At 40.8% G+C, this 20,828-nt stretch overlaps 2 protein-coding genes across 5 annotated transcripts in view; one reads left to right on the top strand and one right to left on the bottom strand.

Moving 5' to 3' along the window:
• Positions 1-9,614, top strand: part of slc25a26 (solute carrier family 25 member 26) — a 116,599-nt gene extending 106,985 nt beyond the window's left edge. Inside the window, exon 9 of one of the 3 annotated variants that reach the window (XM_061923446.2) lies at positions 9,190-9,614. In XM_061923446.2, the coding sequence (XP_061779430.1) occupies positions 9,190-9,218 (29 nt within the window). In that variant the 3' untranslated portion in view covers positions 9,219-9,614. The remainder of the gene's footprint in view (positions 1-9,189) is intronic. The other 2 variants (XM_061923445.2, XM_061923444.2) reach the window with 2 other exon arrangements.
• Positions 9,615-15,306: 5,692 nt separating this feature from the next.
• Positions 15,307-20,828, bottom strand: part of lrig1 (leucine-rich repeats and immunoglobulin-like domains 1) — a 62,624-nt gene continuing 57,102 nt past the window's right edge. Inside the window, exons 16-18 of one of the 2 annotated variants that reach the window (XM_061923826.2) lie at positions 20,243-20,377; positions 16,059-16,289; positions 15,307-15,986 (exon numbers count right to left, since the gene is read on the bottom strand). In XM_061923826.2, coding sequence (XP_061779810.2) covers positions 15,808-15,986; positions 16,059-16,289; positions 20,243-20,377 — 545 coding nt within the window. In that variant the 3' untranslated portion in view covers positions 15,307-15,807. Of the gene's footprint in view, positions 16,290-20,242; positions 20,378-20,828 lie in introns of both variants that reach the window. The other variant, XM_061923825.2, reaches the window with a different exon arrangement.

The following is a 20,828-nucleotide window of genomic DNA, read 5'->3' as shown; positions in this document are numbered from 1 at the left end:
ACAGAACACTAAACCACATGACCGCTGTGCTAAAATCTGACAGTTGTGTAAAAACATCCAGCAGGGCGTCAGCTCAACCCTGCTGCTGTTAGTAGCTATTAGTTGTTTTGCTTTTTTTAATCAAGATTATGTGAGGCGTTAGATACCTTCTCTAAAATATTGATTCCTCCGACTATAAGCCACTATTTTTTTCTCTCGCTTTGTATCCTGCGGCTTATAAAACGGTGCGGCTAATTTATGTATTTTTCTCCGCTCCCGGCCATAATGTTTTGTATTCGACAAATAGTTTTCATATAACACCAACAGACACTGAAAAGATGTGTTATTGTTTGTGCTATGGCGCTATCTGTTGGACGAGTTCGCTCGCTGCAGGTGCTGCGGGTCGATGTACTTCCTGTTACGTGCCGAGAACCGGAAGTATAAATCCCTGTTTTGTCTACTATTCATCCATTGCAGGCCTGGGCAACTATTTTGACTCAGGGGCCACATTTAGAGAGAAAAATGTGTCTGGGGGCCGGTATTTCTGATTTTTAGGAACACTAATACAAAACTTCACGATAATGTCTGCATGCTAAAAACGTTATGATAGACCGCTTGAAAAAACGGAATGGAATTTTACTTTTTTTTTTACTGAATGAGACACCCGGAATCTACATGAAAATAAAGAATGTGGGATTTACAATATGAACTATGAACGATAAAACACTGAATATTGCCAACATATGAACGTCAAACCCCCTCGTGTTTTACAATCAAGCGAAATGCAACAAATACAGCAAAATATAAACGCGAAGGGTAAAAAAAACCTAATCTACAATCTGATACATCTGATGTATCACTAAGCTTTAGAACTTTCTTGTAAAAATCTCCTTCTGCGTCTGTCCTGGCCGCTCTGTGGAAACGCTCCCCACCCACACTGCTTGGTGCCTCGTCTGAGCTGCTGTGACTTAGATTACCATAGTAACTAATTACATTACCATAGTAACTAGTATGTCGTGCAAAAGCGCTGATTCCAACCATTGAAATACTTTGTATACTTCAAGACTTACAGTCATTTGAAAACTGTATTCATAATGGCAGCTACAGTTTTGATCTTAAAGATCTAAAAAAATTAGTTGGGAATCTCCGGCAGGCCAGATTGAAAAGCTTAACCTACTCAGTGGCCTAGTCATACCAAAGACTATAAAAATGGGACGCATTATTTCCCTGTTTGGCACTCAGCATCAAGGGTTGGAATTGGGGGTTAAATCACCAAAAAATGATTCCCGGGCGCGGCACCGCTGCTGCCCACTGCTCCCCTCACCTCCCAAGGGGTGGAACAAGGGGATGGGTCAAATGCAGAGGACAAATTTCACCACACCTAGTGTGTGTGTGACAATTATTGGTACTTTAACTTTAATTTAAGGCCTTAATTTGCCCAGGTCTGATCTAAAGCATTTCTGCTCAAAGGGATTTTTCATTCATCACTCCCAGCAACATTTGTAAGTTTTGCAATATAACTAAAACAATTCATGCATACTAAACCGTCCCACGTATGATGTCAGTAGGAGTGTTTTCATGCATATTTGTACGTGCTATCGTAATGTAATGAAGCTAGCGTTGTTAGCGGATATACTAACAAAATTACAAGTGTCTGTGTGAGTATTGTTTGCTTACAATGGCTTTATTTTTGTATTGTTTTGGTTTCGTAAATTTGCCAAAACATTAGCTGAGTGTGAGCTAGTGGGTCCATGACGATTGATCGTGTGGCAGGCACCGTTTGGAAACAATTACAAAATCTTTTGTACCAATATACATCTGCGGCTTATAGTCCGGAGCGGCATATTTATTACTTCTAAAATTGAGTGGGTGCGGCTAAAATACCGCTCTATAGCCCAGAAAATACAGTATTCAAAAGCTTTCTTCGCAAGATGCAGCTGACTGAATCCAAAGCAAATGTAGGAACATGCAGACACGCACTCTTCATTTTTTAGATCTGGTTTGACTAGGCCGGGGGTCAGCCACGCGCTGCTCCCAGGCCACAACCTAGCGCCGCCCAGGCCACAACCTAGCGCCGCCCTAGTGGCTCCCTGGAGCTTTTTCAAAAATGTATGAAAATGGAAAAAGATTAAGAAAAAAAAAAAAGTTTTTGTTTTAATATGGGCCCTGCGATGAAGTGGCAACTTGTCCAGGGTGTACCCCGCCTTCCGCCCGATTGTAGCTGAGTTAAGCTCCAGCGCCCCCGCGACCCCAAAGGGAATAAGCGGTAGAAAATGGATGGATGGATGGGTTTTAATATGGTTTCTGTAGCAAACATGACACAAATGAGAGTATTTGGCGCTCGCCATTTTGTCCTACTAATTTCGTAAGTCCTTGAACACACAATAGTTTGTTTACATGCACATCTTTCCTTGACGCTGCCACAGAAAGACGTGTTTTATGCCACTCCTTCTTTGTCTCTATTTGTCCATCAAACCTTTTATTCTGTGCGTAAATCCACAAAGGTGAGCTTTGTTGACGTTATTGACTTGTGTGGAGTGCTAATCAGACATATTTGGTTACTGCATGACTGCAAGCTAATCGATGCTAACATGCTATTTATGCCAGCTGTATGTACATAATGCATCATTATGCCTCGTATTTTAGGTATATTTGAGCTCATTTTATTTGCAGTTTCTTTTTCCTTCAACTTGAACACACACATTCTAAGACATTTTTTTCCAGGAGTTATCACAGCGTCTGAGAAGCCTCCGTTTTAGTAATGTTTTCCAATGTTGTAAAAATGTGTAGAATAAATATTACATTTCAACATTTCTGTCAACGAAGATTTGTGTCAGCCTGCGACACATAGTCATTTTGATAGTAGGCTAATATAACTAATATAGACACTTACCTCATGTGTTGCCTTCATTATAACACTTATATAAGGCTTTTAAAGGCATTTTGATAGTAGGCTAATACAGCTAATATAGACACTTACATCATGTCTTGCCTTCATTATAACACTTAAGTAAGGCTTTACATTTTTTGCGGCTCCAGACAGATTTTTGGGGGGATTTTTAGTCCAATATGGCTCTTTCAACATTTTGGGTTGCCGACCCCTGGGCTAGGCAAGAGTGCGTGAGGCGGACAATGGAGACGGAGAAGAAGAGTAAAAAGGAGAAGCATACAGTTTGAAGAGCATATGTTGAGATGTCGGATGACGCAGCAGGAAACGCCAAGAGAAGGAGAAATCCCCACCGGTGCGGGCCAGCTGTGGACGGCGAGCAGGAGAAGCGGCCGGACGGACACGTGTGGATGTCACGTGAGGCGCTGAGAGACGTAAAGAAAGTGGGGGAGGGGGACGTGAGCCAGGCCCTGGGGTTGAAGCCTGATCCTGAAAACAGCTGGGAGGTGATTTGGAGGTCACATCACGTCCTTACACCTTCTTGGTGGTTGTCTTACACACACACACACATTTATAGCTTACACATTCTCAGGTAGCGGCGTGATAGTCGATACGGCGAGCGGCCCCGGGCTCTGCAGGCCGAGCGAAAAAGCCAAATCTCCAGATGAGTTTCAGGTGTGCGTTCACAACCACAACATTGCAGTTGCTTTAAGGGGAACATTATCACAATTTCAGAAGGGTTAAAACCATTAAAAATCAGTTCCCAGTGGCTTATTTTATTTTTCAAAATTTTACCCATCACGCAATATCCCTAAAAAAAGCTTCAAAGTGCCTGATTTTAACCATCGTTATATACACCCGTCCATTTTCCTGTGACGTCACATAGTGATGCCAACACAAACAAACATGGCGGATAGAACAGCAAGCTATAGCGACATTAGCTCGGATTCAGACTCGGATTTCAGCGGCTTAAGCGATTCAACAGATTACGAATGTATTGAAACGGATGGTTGTAGTGTGGAGGCAGGTAGCGAAAACGAAATTGAAGAAGAAACTGAAGCTATTGAGCCATATCGGTTTGAACCGTATCCAAGCGAAACCGACGAAAACGACACGGGAGAAAGCGAGGACGAATTCGGCGATCGCCTTCTAACCAACGATTGGTATGTGTTTGTTTGGCATTAAAGGAAACTAACAACTATGAACTAGGTTTACAGCATATGAAATACATTTGGCAACAACATGCACTTCGAGAGTGCAGACAGCCCAATTTTCATCAATTAATATATTCTGTAGACATACCCTCATCCGCGCTCTTTTCCTGAAAGCTGATCTGTCCAGTTTTGGAGTTGATGTCAGCAGGCCAGGGAAGCTAGGGTCGATATTCTTCTCTTGATCATCTTCGGTGGCATAAGGGACGGTGTGAGCCAAGACATCCAGGGGGTTTAGCTCGCTCGTCTGCGGGAACAAACTGCCGCCATTGCTTGCCGTGCTACCGAGGCCCTTTGTCCCTGAATTGCTCACACACTCCGGCAGATTCAATGGGGGTCTGGCGGCAGATTTCTTTGACTTTATCGTTGGAAATGCATCTGCTTTGAGTGTCGCAGGATATCCACACATTCTTGCCATCTCTGTCGTAGCATAGCTTTCGTCGGTAAAGTGTGCGGAACAAACGTCCAATTTCTTGCCACTTTCGCATCTTTGGGCCACTGGTGCAAATTGAATCCGTCCCTGTTCGTGTTGTTACACCCTCCGACAACACACCGACGAGGCATGATGTCTCCAAGGTACGGAAAACAGTCGAAAAAACAGAAAATAACAGAGCTGATTTTACTCGGTGTTTGAGAAAATGGCGGATTGCTTCCCGAGAGCGAATAATAGAAAGGCGTTTAATTCGCCAAAATTCACCCATTTAGAGTTCGGAAATCGGTTAAAAAAATATATGGTCTTTTTTCTGCAACATCAAGGTATATATTGACGCTTACATAGGTCTGGTGATAATGTTCCCCTTTAACCTCTTAAGGCCCAAGCTGTTTGTTTACAAGCTTTTTTTATTTGCTATTTGGGCTTATTGGACCCTAATTAGAATAAAAACTAAAAATCATCTTTTAATATGATATACTTAGTCTATAAGTACACAAACGTGTACTTCATGTGTAGTGACATGCAGATTTTTATTTTTGCACTTTTTTTTTCCAAATTCCATTGTATGTTATACTCTGACACCACCAGATGGCAGTATAAGTGTCCACATAAGCGGCCATAAGACCCCAATTCAGCAGTGTACACAATTTTGGAAATAAGAGCTAAAAGGTGCTGGCCACGCACGTGGCCACTAAGTCCTTTAGAGGTTATTGCAAACACGACATCAAACTGCACCGCACCGATGTTGCGACGTTTGGATCAGGAAACACTTCGCTGCAGAGAGACGATGCGTTCAAGAGCACCTGGGCAGATGGGACAGTTGAGGAAAAAATCCAAGGAAATGTTGGTACAAATGACAATTGTGTGAGTGGATGTCACATGTCTCTCAGTGCAAGATATGTACACCACTCTTATTATGTAGAAAATATTTATAGTTGTCGGTATAATAGAATTTGAACATGAAGCGTGAAAATACTGTCCTGTTAAAGGGCATTTAAACTACAAAACAAGCAATATAAATCAGATCAATATATTGCAGGAAATATGAAATCAGTCCACTAGCCCAGTGTTTTTCAACCTTTTTTGCACACCACCAGCAGAAAACGGTAAAAAATGAAACTCCACCAGGTTGTCGTGCTTTATTTTGAGTTTGTTGTTTTTCTGTGTGTAGTGTTTTAGTTCCTGTCTTGCGCTGTTATTTTGGTGGCTCTTCCTGTTTTGTTGGTGTTTTCCTGTAGCAGCTACACGCCTTCCTTTGAGTGCTATTGCCTGACCTGCTTTCTATTGGCAAACAGGACTATTTCAGTTGTGGGGACATTGTTGATTGTCATGTCATGTACGGATGTACTTTGTGGACGCCTTTTCTGCTCCACACGCTGTAAGTCTTTGCTGTCGTCCAGCATTCTGTTTTTGTTTACTTTGTAGTCAGTTCGGTTTTACTTTAGTTTTGCATAGCCATCCCTATGCTTCATTGCCGTTTCCTTTCCTTTTTGTTCATTTTTGGTTTAAGCGTTGAGACATACCTTTTTACCTGCACGCTGCCTCCCGCTGTGCTCTGCATATTGGGATCACGACAAACCATCCTCGACGCGTTCCGACTTCTACAAATTACATGGTTACCCTGCCGAGCTCTGCACAGCACAGACACTAGACAATGGCACATTATTTGCAGATTATAATTATTGATTTGCAAATAATATTTTTTGGACCAATTAGGTGAAGTTGCATAATTTCCCAAGGGAAAACCAGACAATTTCTCACGGCACAGTGGTTGAAAAACACTGCTCTAGACAGCACAGACACTCAACAACAACACATCATTTGCAGACTAGAATTACTGGTATGCAAAAAAAAATGTTTTACCCCAAATAAGTGAAATTAGATCATCTCCCACGGCACACCAGACCGCATCTCAAGGCACACTGGTGTGCCGCGGCACAGTGGTTGAAAAACACTGCACTAGCCCAGTGTTTGTCAACCTTTTCTGAGCCAAGGCACAAGAAAACATTAAAAAACGAAACTCAGCAGACGTTATTTGGCAATCAAAAGTCGTTCTCGCAATAATACGATTTGAATTCAAACCATAACCAACCATGCATCACTATAGCTCTTGTCTCAAAGTAGGTGTACTGTCACCACCTGTCACATCACGCTGTGACTTATTTGGAGTTTTTTGCTGTTTTCCTGTGTGTAGTGTTTTAGATCTTGTCTTGCGCTCCTATTTTGTTGTTGATGGTCATGTCATGTACGGATTTACTTTGTTGACGCCGTCTGCTCCACGCGCTGTAAGTCTTTGCTGTCGTCCAGCATTCTGTTTTTGTTTACTTCGCAGCCAGTTCAGTTTTAGTTTAGTTTTGCATAGCCTTCCCTAAGCTTCAATGCCTTTTGTTTGTTTTTGGTTTAAGCGTTAGATACCCTTTTACCTGCACGCTCCCTCCCGCTGTCTTCTGCATATTGTGATCTTTACACGACGTGTTCCCGACATCTACGCAGCAATTAGCTACCTGCTGCCACCTACTGACACGGAAGAGTATTACATGGTTACTCTGCTGAGCTCTAGACAGCACAGACACTCAACAACGGCACATTTGTGAATTATAATTACTGGTTTGCAAAAAATATTTATAACCCAATTAGGTGAAATTACATAATCTCCCACGGCACACCAGACAATATCTCACGCCGCGGCACAGTGGTTGAAAAACACTGCACTAGTCAACCAGATATTGCACAAGTATTAAGATGGAATCAGGTATTGCACATTAGATTAGATTACTGTATGTTAAGCTAAATGCATAAATATTTATACGAGGGTAAATAAATATTTAATGCCGTTTCTCGGGGTCGCGGGGGGCGCTGGAGCCTATTTCAGCTACAATCGGGCGGAAGGCGGGGTACACCCTGGACAAGTCGCCACCTCATCGCAGGGCCAACACAGATAGACAGACAACATTCACACTCACATCCACACACTAGGGCCAATTTAGTGTTGCCAATCAACCTATCCCCAAGGGAACAAGCGGTAGAAAATGGATGGATGGATGGATGTCGTTTCAACATTTATGAAGGACTTGTTGGCAAAGACAGAAAAGGAGGAATGGAGGCAAAAGCCACACGGATGCCACCTTCATCGTTTTCTTGAAATCAACAGGGTTTATCATTTTCTTTTTCAAGCTGCTGGCACTCGCAACTTTCTTTGGCCCCATGGCGGCTTATTTTTTAGTATAAAAGCACATGTGAACCTAAAGCTCAAAGCTAACCCTCCCAGGCATGTGAAGTTTACGCAAAAAATCGCAAGTTAGCATTTTCAAACGATCATTTTTTTCATGTCAAAATATCAATTTTGGACGTAAACAGGAAGTAGATTACCTGAGGGGGCGTGGCTACAGGTTAGAGCGTTTTCTGACTTCTTTCATGCGTGTCATAGAATTTGACTATTGTCAACTATAATGTTAGCAAACGATCTACAGTAGGGAAGGGGTTCACATGGCCCTATTCCTGGGTGGATCTCGTGTGAGAGGAAGAGGATTGATTAATCATTTTGCAGTGCAGTCTGCTGAAAATGAAAGAAAGCGCCACTCTACGTTGTGGGATTCTCTGTTTTGGGAACTCGATTCCGCGGAATGATACGGACAAGTTTGGCCGTACGATAACTGAGACCGTTTCTTGGTTTGTTTTTTTCAATTAAAAAACCGGAGCAAAAATGTTGGCAATATTATTGTCAAAAAGATGGCGTACAAAAATCTGGGTTTATTTAACTAGCACTTTTTACTTCTAGTCTCATTTAAAATCTTAATGTTAGCTCTTCTGGTCAAACCGATGACACAAGTCCGACTAATCGTTAATTCAGAGTTGCTAAAATCTATGCAGGATTAAACATTTCATTATTTATAAGACTCACAGTATGTCTTATATTGATTTATCAATCTATCTGTGTAGTTTCTTTTCTATTTTTCATGCACTTGCAAACATTAGAAAAAAATGTTTTGCATTTTATTATGGGTTGTTGTTTTGAGGGACAAAAATTACAACAGTAGTACCTCAACTTACGAGCTTAATTGGTTCTGTGACTGAGCTCTTTACTTAAAACACTTGTATCTCAAATCAACGTCTCCTATTGAAATGAATTAAACAAATATTGTATAAAAACAATACAATATAATATACACAACTACAGTAGTTTTATGTATTAACAGTCTACAGCATTTACATTGGCGAGTGGACTTCTACAGTATCTCCTTCCAGCTGCTCCTCCGTCAAACACACCATCAGCAGCTTTCCCATATTTTCATGGATAAATGTCCGCCATCTAGATAATATTCCAACATTCTCGGCCGGCGTTCGACTCACCCTGCTTCACTCGCAGTGATACGTTCCAATTAGTTTTGCCAAGTTTGCAATGTGCTCGGTATTTGTTTTTGATGATTTCTTTCTTTAATTCAGTGAATATCATCCACTTCTTCTCAGTGCTGTACTTCGCACTCTCTTCCCTCCCACGGTTGGAAAAAAGAGTTAAGTCGGGGATTCTTGTAACTTGTAACATTTTGACTTGCAACTTCTTTATCTCAAATCATTCTTAAGTCGGGGTACCACTGTTACATATTCAAATAACACGTGGAAAAAAAATTGATGTTGATGCAGCAAACACAAGAATATCTCCGTGCCTTCTCTGCCTGCAGGCTGTTTGCAGGCAGCATACCGAGGATGACCTCCATCAGCGTGGGAGGGTTCATTTTCCTGGGAGCCTACGAGAAAGTGCGGCGCTCTCTTCTGCCGGAGCAAAACCTGGCTAAGCCGAGCTAACGGCGGGCGATCCGGAGCTGCGTCCCAAGCAAGAAGAAGTCAGCGGGAATATCCGGCAAAAGGTTGTGGAGCAAAGAAAATGCTGTGATGCTGACTCGGCATTACTAGTATGTGGAAGACATCTTCTGTGCAGACCTTTTTTTTTTTTTACCGAACATTTACTTGAATATGACAACTGCGCTGTGAGATTCCTGCTCTTTATTACTCAGGATACCCTTTATTTATGTTACTCACAATAATGTGTTTTATTGTGAATTATGATAAGTAAAACATATTGTGTGTGTATATATATATTGATAAATAAAATATGTATATACGTATATACACATATACGTATATATACATATATATGTATATATACATATATATATATATATATATATATATATATATATATATATATATATATGTATATATACATATATATATATATATATATATATATATATATATATATATATATACCGTATTTTTCGGACTATAAGTTGCAGTTTTTTTCGTAGTTTAGCCGGGCTCCAGTGCGATTTATGTTTTTTTTCCTTCTTTATTATACATTTTTGGCAGGTGCGACTTATACTCCGGTGCGACTTATACTCCGAAAAATACGGTGTATATATATATATATATATATATATATATATATATATATATATATATATATATATAACCAATATATATATATATATATATATATATATATATATATATATATATATATATATACACACCGTATTTTTCAGAGTATAAGTCGCACCGGAGTATAAGTCGCACCTGCCGAAAATGCATAATAAAGAAGGAAAAAAAACATATATAAATCGCACTGGAGCCCGGCTAAACTACGAAAAAAACTGCGACTTATAGTCCGAAAAATACGGTGTGTATATATATATATATATATATATATATATATATATATATATATATATATATGTTGAATATATATATATATATATATTTATATATTTATATATGTGCGTGCGTGGCGCAGTGGGAGAGTGGCCGTGCGCAACCCAAGGGTCCCTGGTTCAATCCCCACCTAGTACCAACCTCGTCATGTCCGTTGTGTCCTGAGCAAGACACTTCACCCTTGCTCCTGATGGGTGCTGGTTAGCGCCTTGCATGGCAGCTCCCTCCATCAGTGTGTGAATGTGTGTGTGAATGGGTAAATGTGGAAGTAGTGTCAAAGTGCTTTGAGTACATTGAAGGTAGAAAAGCGCTATACAAGTACAACCCATTTATCATTTATTTATTATATATATATATATATATATATTTATATATGTTGAATATATATATATATATATATATATATATATATATATTTATATATGTTGAATATATATATATATATTTATATATGTTGAATATATATATATATATATATTTATATATGTTGAATATATATATATATATATATATATATATATATATATATATATATACACACATTAGGTCAGGAAAAAACATATCCCTACAAGCCTGTTTCCCTGCTCTTCAGGGGAGTTTATTCATAATAGAATAGAATAGAACAGGGGTCGGTAACTTTTTTGGCCGAGAGAGCCATGAAAGACAAATATTTTAAAATGTTTTTCCGTGAGAGCCATATAATATTTTTTAACACTGAATACAACTAGATGTGTGTGCATTTTTAAGAAAGACCAACATGTTTAGAGTATAAGTCTCTTATTCTTTTTAATAACATTGTTATTCTGAAGATAACCAATAATAAATACAATACTTCTTATCATTAATGCGACTTCTGGTGCTGCATGGTTTTTCTGATTGCTTACGTGGTTATTTTTAACACTGTGATTACCAGAGTAATTGTTCATTTCTTATCATGTTAAGCAAATTTCAGCTAAGATTTATCTGAGAGCCAGATGCAGTCATCAAAAGAGCCACATCTGGCTCAAGAGCCATAGATTCCCTACCCCTGGAATAGAATATAGTTTTATTGTCGTTATTACAGTCGACAGTAAAAAGTTGCTGTCGCAATTGTTGGATGTGACTTTAAACCATAAAGTCACATCCAAAGTCACATCCATGCGTCACTATAGCTCTTGTCTCAAAGTAGGTGTACTGTCACCACCTGTCAAATCACACCCTGACTTATTTGGAGTTTGCTGTTTTCCTGTGTGTAGTGTTTTAGTTCCTGTCTTGCGCTCCTATTTTGCTGGCTTTTTCTCTGTTTTTGGTATTTTCCTGTAGCAGTTTCATGTCTTCCTTTGAGGGATATTACCCGCATCTACTTTGTTTTTGCAATCAAGAAGATTTCAGTTGTTTTTATCCTTCTTTGTGGGGACATTGTTGATTGTCATGCCATATTCGGATGTACATGGTGGACGCCGTCTTTGCTCCACAGTAAGTCTTTGCTGTTATCCAGCATTCTGTTTTTGTTTACTTAGTAGCCAGTTCAGTTTTAGTTTCGTTCTGCATAGCCTTCCCTAAGCTTCAATGCCTTTTCTTAGGGGCACTCACCTTTTGTTTATTTTTGGTTTAAGCATTAGACACCTTTTTACCTGCACGCTGCCTCCCGCTGTTTCCGACATCTACAAAGCAATTACCTACCGGTTGCCACCTACTGATATGGAAGAGTATTACACGGTTACTCTGCCGAGCTCTAGACAACACCGACGCTTAAAAACAACACGTAATTTGCAGACTAGAATTACTGGTTTGCAAAAAATATTTTTAACCCAAATAGGTGAAATTAGACTGTATCTCACGGCACACTAGTGTGCCACGGCACAGTGGTTGAAAAACACTGCTGTCGATTCTGCCGTGAATTCCAGATGCAAACACCTTTTTGTTTAAAAAAAATAAAAAATAAAAAAGTTTTTATAATATGTGTTTATTCAAATCATAATACAGGAACTGAGAAAACAGACCCTTTTTTTGTCCCCCCCTAAAAAAAAAAATACTAAAAAAAATGAGTAATTACAGAAAAATATTAAAAGTAAAATAACAACACCCCTCCCACCCCCCGACCTACATTTCAGTCACAGTAGGTAGCAATGTACTGCCTTCCTCTGCACTACAAGCAGATAGAGAATCACAATAACTGACTAAAAGGGAAAAAAAGGTAACTTGTGTCTTTAATTGAGCTATGTAACTAATTATGCAATTATGTTTTGGTGTGGCCCTCCTTTTGTTGTTTTGGATCATAAAGTTAAAGTAACCATGATTGTCACACACAAGGTGTTGTGAATTTGTCCTCTGCATTTGTTCACCCCCTGGGAGGTGGCAGCGCCCGGGAATCATTTTTGGTGATTTAACCCTCCAATTCCAACCCTTGATGCTGAGTGCCAAGCAAGGAGGTAATGGGTCCCATTTTTATAGTCTTTGGTATGACTCGGCCGGGGTTTGAACTCACAACCTACCGATCTCAGGGCGGACACTCTAACCACTAGGCCACTGAGTAGGTAGTATCATACATGCACACTTTTTTTTTTTTTTTTTTGCACTAGTATACTTGACAACAAAAAAAAGAGCCGTTCAAAAGACTCAACTCGTTCGCGAAGGCCACATCTCCACAGTCAAATCTCCAGTCTTGTCCGGCAGAAGGACGCCACACAGGTGGGATGAGTCCGTCACTAAATTGTCGCACAAATATGGCGGACGTGCGTTGAGTAAAAAACCTTGATCAGGAGCCGTGTGGAATGTACTTTGTGACTGACTGACTCTCACTCGGCTCTGACGCCTCGCTAAATATTTGAAACTGGGGGAAATTTTTTTTTTTAAAGTCTGCTGTCTTCAGGAGCCAGGAGACATTCCTGTTTGGAAAATAATCAGCTGTGTGTGTGTGTGTGTGTGTGTGTGTGTGTGTGTGTGTGTGTGTGTGTGTGTGTGTGTGTGTGTGTGTGTGTGTACCAAGCCGCCTCCCCGCTTTGAAGATCAAGGTCTTCATAGTTCCATGTCTGGTGTGCATGCTTCATTGGAATTGATGGTTCCTCCATAAGCAGCAAGACATGTGAGCTTTTGCTAAATGCTAACTCAGCTGTTAGCTGTGTGGCTGAAAAAAAATAAATATAAAATATGAAAATAAATACGAGCAGGACTCCAGGTTTTTTTAATAAAGCCAAATGTGATTTTATTACACACTTTCATGTCATGATAAGAAACTTTTGCCATTTTTTTTTTTTCTTCTAACGCTGACATTCAATGTGTTTTATTAATAAATTACTTTAGTCGTTTGTCCCTTTATATATACCGGCCTCTCACATCACTGGTCATGTGACCTGTTTATGACATGTGCATCCCTCCATGGCTCATAGTTCAGATTGTGTGTGTGTGTGTGTGTGTGTGTGGGATCACTTTACAGCTGCAACAAAAAGAACACAAAAGTTCACTTTCAACCTATTTTTTTGTTTTTTAGCAGCAGATCGAGGTGAAGTGTTTAAAAAAATGGTAACCGGTCCTGACTATGAAGGGAGCAAACACGAAGGGCCTGATCCACTGTAAGGTTTGCACGCACTAAAACATGTGCAAACTCAACAGCACGTGCGAAGCGGATCTACTTAAACGTTGGTGAGCAAAATAAGGACTGCAATCCATTTTGCGTAAGTATCTTATTTTTCGGAGTATAAGTCGCACCTGCCGAAAATGCATAATAAAGACGGGAAAAAAACATATAAATCGCACTGGAGCCCGGCCAAACTATGAAAAAAAACTGCGACTTATAGTCCGAAAAATACGGTATGCAGATTATACGCTGATGGTCAGAACGCACACAATACCGTGAGGAGAACATGCAAATGAAGTATTTAGCACGTGCAATGTGATTTGCGTCAATATTTAGTGCGTCTAGAAAGGACGCACAAACCGGCAGTCGTGCGTAAATTGCTGCCAGAAAGGTGCCAATATGTCTAATAAAAATATTAAGACATATTGTCATTTCAGCAATATCATTTTCTAATTTTACAGAAGCTGGATGACTTCAGTGACTGATTAAAACAAGTTAAATGGCTGTGTTTTGATGTTTGCTGGTGTTTTTTTTTTTTTTTTTTACGTAGAAGAGTTAACATCTGGGCAGCACGGTGGAAGAGGGGTTAGTGCGTTTGCCTCACAATACGAAGGTCCTGACAAGTAGTGAGTTCAATCCCGGACGAGGGATCTTTCTGTGTGGAGTTTGCATGTTCTCCCCGTGACTGCGTGGGTTCCCTCCGGGTACTCCGGCTTCCTCCCAGCTCCAAAGACATGCACCTGGGGATAGGTTGATTGGCAACGCTAAATTGGCCCTAGTGTGTGAATGTGAGTGTGAATGTTGTCTGTCTATCTGTGTTGGCCCTGCGATGAGGTGGCGACTTGTCCAGGGTGTACCCCGCCTTCCGCCCGATTGTAGCTGTGATAGGCTCCAGCGCCCCCCGCGACCCCGAAGGGAATAAGGAAAATGGATGGAGTTAACATCTATGTGAAAAGAAAACATTTCTTGCAATGTGCATTTTCTTGTGACTTGAGCATTCATACTTAGTACCAGCATCTTGGAATTGGGGGTTAAATCACCAAAAATGATTCCTGTGCGCGGCCAACGCTGCTGCCCACTGCTCCCCTCACCTCCCAGGGGATGATCAAGGGTGATGGGTCAAATGTAGAGAATAATTTCGCCACACTTAGTGTGTGTGTGTGACTATCATTGGTACTTTAACTTTTTCCATCAGCATGTTAAAGTGGGTTCCAATGTAGATGCACTGCAGGACTTTTTCTAAAATGCTCATAAAAAGTGGTAAGATAACATGGATGTGCATTTAAATGAGTGTCTCCATGGTGACGACCGTGTAGTACACACAAAAACCTCACTTAAGTAAGGCGGTCCGCACCACTTTTGTTATCGTTTGTACACGCAGTCTTAGTAGATCACACGTAATACCCAGTTTGGATCTTAGTAGATCAGGCCCAAAGTGCTTTAAGTTTGGCTCCCCAAGACCACAGCTGGTCCTCCCGAGACCCCCACAGACACAAAGGAGCATCATGTGTGCACAGAAGTGACCAACTGGATGACTTCAACGTTTATTTGCACTCTCAACAAAGTTGTTTTCTTTGACATGCAACAAAAGCACCACAGCTGATTGTTGGTAAAAAGCTGAAAAGGGCAGTTTTTTTTTGTTTTTTTTGAAGAAAAATAAACACTCCTTTCTTTGTCATGCACATAAATCCAAATACTCTTTTTTTTGTTTTTTTTTTGTTTGTTTTGTAAAAGTGATATAATATATAATATAAGAATACTCTTATGTACAGTCTGTCCCTGCACGTTCACATACTGTACATTTACACGCTCCAAATGCTAGTCACATTTTTGTATTTTTACTGGTCACCTCCCAACGGAAGGTTGCTTAAATATGTACAGCACGTAACGCTCAGATGGGACGCCACCCACACAAGCTCCGCCTTCAAACTCCGGATGCCCCGCCCCCCCCAAAGATCTCGGAGGTACCGTTTTCGCCTCGATATGAGGTAGCAGTTTATGTCCCAGTGCAAAAGGAAGAAAAGTCCGGCTGCTAGTCGCTGGCTCTCCTCAGGGGGGCGCTCTCACCGGGCGACGCTCCGAGGGCGTGTCCGTTAGACAAAAGAGTCAGTCTGAGCTCGGGGTCGCCGTCGACGTGCCCGCGGCTCGTCAGCTTCACCGGAGGGTGATAAGAATCCTCCTTTGACGAGTACGCTGGCGACGCTCCGCTCGCTGCGGACGTGGAGAAGAAAGTGTCGGCAACACGATGTTCGTCTCCACACTCGAGATGTCCGCCGTCTTTACCTTTTCTACCACCGAGGTGGTCGGAAAATCCTTGAGAGTCCTTTCGGACGCCGTTACAGAGCGGCGGCGGGTGCTCTCCCGGGTAGCAGTGGGAGTAAGGCGGGGGCGCGGCGTGCTGGTGGTACTCGGTGACCTTTGCCGGGGCGAAGTCGTGCGTCTGGTAGTCCAGGTCTTTGGAGTACCGGTCGCCCGTCTCCATGCAGTCTGAGCACAGCGCCGGAGCGTCGAAGCCTGCAGGAGATCAGAAGAAACATCAGAGATATATCTTTTATTATTCAATGTATCAAATGTGTTGAATATTTAAAGGGGAACATTATCACCAGACCTATGTAAGCGTCAATATATACCTTGATGTTGCAGAAAAAAGACCATATATTTTTTTAACCGATTTCCGAACTCTAAATGGGTGAATTTTGGCGAATTAAACGCCTTTCTAATATTCGCCCTCGGAGCGATGACATCACAACGAGTCAAATCAGCTCTGTTATTTTCCGTTTTTTTCGACTGTTTTCCACACCTTGGAGACATCATGCCTCGTCGGTGTGTTGTCGGAGGGTGTAACAACACGAACAGGGACGGATTCAAGTTGCACCAGTGGCCCAAAGATGCCAAAGTGGCAAGAAATTGGACGTTTGTTCCGCACACTTTACCGACGAAAGCTATGCTACGACAGAGATGGCAAGAATGTGTGGATATCCTGCGACACTCAAAGCAGATGCATTTCCAACGATAAAGTCAAAGAAATCTGCCGCCAGACCCCCATTGAATCTGCCGTAGTGTGTGAGCAATTCAGGGACAAAGGTCCTCGGCAGCACGGCAAGGAATGGCGGCAGTTTGTTCCCGCAGACGAGCGAGCTAAACCCCCTGGATGTCTTGGCTCACACCGTCCCTTATGCCACCAAAGATGATCAGGAGAAGAATATCGACCCTAGCTTCCCTGGCCTGCTGACATCAACTCCAAAATTGGACAGATCAGCTTTCAGGAAAAGAGAGCGGATGAGGGTATGTCTACAGAATATATTAATTGATGAAAATTGGGCTGTCTGCACTCTCAAAGTACATGTTGTTGCGAAATGTATTCCATATGCTGTAAACCTAGTTCATAGTTGTTAGTTTCCTTTAATGCCAAACAAACACATACCAATCGTTGGTTAGAAGGCGATCGCCGAATCCGTCCTCGCTTTCTCCCGTGTCGCTGGCTGTCGTGTCGTTTTCGTCGGTTTCGCTTGCATACGGTTCAAACCGATATGGCTCAATAGCTTCAGTTTCTTCTTCAATTTCGTTTTCGCTACCTGCCTCCACACTACAACCATCCGTTTCAATACATGCGTCATCTGTTGAATCGCTTAAGCCGCTGAAATCCGAGCTAATGTCGCTATAGCTTGCTGTTCTATGCGCCATGTTTGTTTGTATTGGCAGGAAAATGGACGGGTGTATATAACGATGGTTAAAATCAGGCACTTTGAAGCTTTTTTTAGGGATATAGCGTGATGGGTAAAATTTTGAAAAAAACTTCGAAAAATAAAATAAGCCACTGGGAACTGATTTTTAATGGTTTTAACCCTTCTGAAATTGTGATAATGTTCCCCTTTAACAAATCATGTTCGAGAACCAATTAAGTTTGTATATTGAGGTTCCACTGTATAATTATTGGTCCTACCGTATTTTTCGGACTATAAGTCGCAGTTTTTTTTCATAGTTTGGCCGGGGGTGCGACTTATACTCAGGAGCGACTTATGTGTGAAATTATTAACACATTACCGTAAAATATCAAATATTATTTATCTCATTCACGTAAGAGACTAGACGTATAAGATTTCATCGGATTTAGCGATTAGGAGTGACAGATTGTTTGGTAAACGTATAGCATGTTCTATATGTTATAGTTATTTGAATGACTCTTACCATAATATGTTATGTTAACATACCAGGCACGTTCTCAGTTGGTTATTTATGCATCATATAACGTACACTTATTCAGCCTGTTGTTCACTATTATAAATAAATAAATAAAATATTCTTATATTCACTATTCTTTATTTATTTTAAATTGCCTTTCAAATGTCTATTCTTGGTGTTGGCTTTTATCAAATACATTTCCCCAAAAAATGCGACTTATACTCCAGTGCGACTTATATATGTTTTTTTCCTTCTTTATTATGCATTTTCGGCCGGTGCGACTTATACTCCGGAGCGACTTATACTCCGAAAAATACGGTATTCATTTTTTGCAATTAAAAAAATATAAAAGTTGGGCTTGTTGTTATTTTATAGGTGAAAAGAGGAATGATTCTAGAGTAGTTTCATGGTGATCGCACGCATTTTTAATGTGTGAAAAGTGTGCAACAATTACGCTCACAAATTAGCTGCGCAACACCAAATAGCTTTGAAGGTTCCATAGCTTTTAATAACAAAAACATATTTTTGGCTGTTTAACTGTGATCGTCTCTGGGTTCGGTTCTCAATGACTGGTGTTTGGCAGCTTCATCATGCAGAAAACTTCCCTTGGGACAAATTCATTTTCTTTTAGAACGTCTTTGCCAGAAGCTTCCCTTAGTTTTGGTATGTCGTCTTAGTTAAAGGAAATTGCATTTTTTATAGTTTATTTTACCCATCAACCACAATCCTTATGTGAGACAAGAACATGTTTTCCTTTTTCTAAGCGTTCTAAATAGTGGAAAAACTGCTAGTAAGAGGCGTCTAACAATGCAGGTACGAGCTATTCCACCTATAAAAAGCTTTCTTAAAATGTCCCAAAATCTCCAACCCCGTTTTTGATGTATGTATGTAATGTAGTAACGTACACATTTATAATATCATTTCATATTTACAGTATTTTGGTCAGTTTACTGTAACTTCACAATTTAATGTATCTATTTCGCACAATTTTAAAGCAGACAACTGCACCAGAGTGCTATACAGATTGAAACAAAAAGGTAAAAATAATAATCAAAGTCACAGTAAGTACAGAACATTCTATATAATGTATAAAACACAGTTAAAATGCATGGAAATAGTGCAAAAAACCCCGTAAAACACACATTCTAGATTTCCCAGAGTGCAAAGTCCACAACAACATTGAGAGAGAGAGCACTTTCTGTGTTTGCTACCACTAACAGTTAAGTTAAAGTTAAACTACCAATAATTGTCACACACACACTAGGTGTGGTGAAATGTGTCCTCTGCATTTGACCCATCCCCTTGTTCACCCCCTGGGAGTTGAGGGGAGCAGTGAGCAGCAGCGGTGCCACGCCTGGGAATCATGTTTGGTGATTCAACCCCCAATTCCAACCCTTGATGCTGAGTGCCAAGCAGGGAGGTAATGGGTCCTATTGTTATAGTCTTTGGTATGACTCGGCCGGGGTTTGAACTCACGACCTACCGATCTCAGGGCGGACACTCTAACCACTAGGCCACCGAGTAGGACTTGGTCAGAGCCTTGGAGCGTTATCATGTAGCACTTTTGCTAAATGCTTCACATAGGTACATAATGCAGTGACTTACAACACCTGCCATCACTGGGATGCTGACTGGTGGGATGGTTGTATCTTTCAGCACTATTGCTCTCCTTGAAGAAGGTAAATTCAAAATAAAACTCAGATTTAAAAAAAATGCTTCCTATCTGCCTCTTACTCGCAGTTTGTCACCATTTAGAACTCACGATGGGCAAAAAAAAGTGCAAATCCCTTTTAAGTTACAGCCAAACTTGTCTGTTTGCCAGCGTTTCATTTAGCAGAATCAATCGCCCCAACAAAGGATCCTAAACGTTCCGTTCAAGTTGATTCTGACCATTTCATCATCTTAGTTATGTGTGTGTGCTTAGTTTGTTCATAGAACACACGCATTGATGAGAAAATGTCTGCTTTTTCTTCCTGTGGAAGCAGAATCAATCAATCAATGAAGCACTGCATTGTTGGCGTCACGAGGCGTTCAAACACACTGTTCAGGTTAGGAAAATAGGCTTCCAGAAAGTGTTCTGAGTAAAATAGGCCACCATGGGACTAAAGAAGGCGAGAAAGACTTTGCTGTCTATTTTTCAAGAAGTCTGTTTAGTCAACAAACTAATTTGGATTAAAATACTTGTGTCCCTGCCAGGTCGCTGAGTCCAACATGAATATTAATATGTCACCGTGACACGCAAACTCAAAAACATGCCCAAGCAAACTGAAAGAAGACTCGGGTACCTGATGATTCTACGACGTGTCCGTTGGGCTGGGGTCCGCTTGCGGGCTCCACTCGGATACAAACGTCCTGACGCTCGGACAGAGTTCCCTGAGAGGAGAGGTAGCTCGGCACGTCGGGGGGGATAATTGTCTCATCTGTGGGACATCACAGGCCACACCAGTTACTTATAAAGTATGTTTGTCACAATGAATGCAAATGAATCCGTCATCATTACGTATCCCAGCAGGCACAAGACATTGATACAACGTTGATTATTAGAGATGTCTGATAATATCGGACTGCCGATATTATCGGCCGATAAATGCTTTAAAATGTAATATCGGAAATTATCGGTATCTGTTTCAAAAAGTAAAATGTATGACTTTTTAAAACGCCGCTGTGTACACGGACGTAGGGAGAAGCACAGAGCGTATATATACACACAGCACACATATACATACATACATATATACACATACACGTGTGTGTGTATATACATATACATACATATATAGATATATACACACATATATCTATATATATATACACTAGGGCTGCAACAACTAATCGATTAAAATCGATTATAAAAATAGTTGGCGATTAATT

Source organism: Nerophis lumbriciformis, linkage group LG28, assembly GCF_033978685.3.
Source record: "Nerophis lumbriciformis linkage group LG28, RoL_Nlum_v2.1, whole genome shotgun sequence".
NCBI lineage: Eukaryota > Metazoa > Chordata > Actinopteri > Syngnathiformes > Syngnathidae > Nerophis > Nerophis lumbriciformis.
Note: the sequence above shows the minus strand (reverse complement) of the source record. Positions and strands in the feature narration are given on the sequence as shown.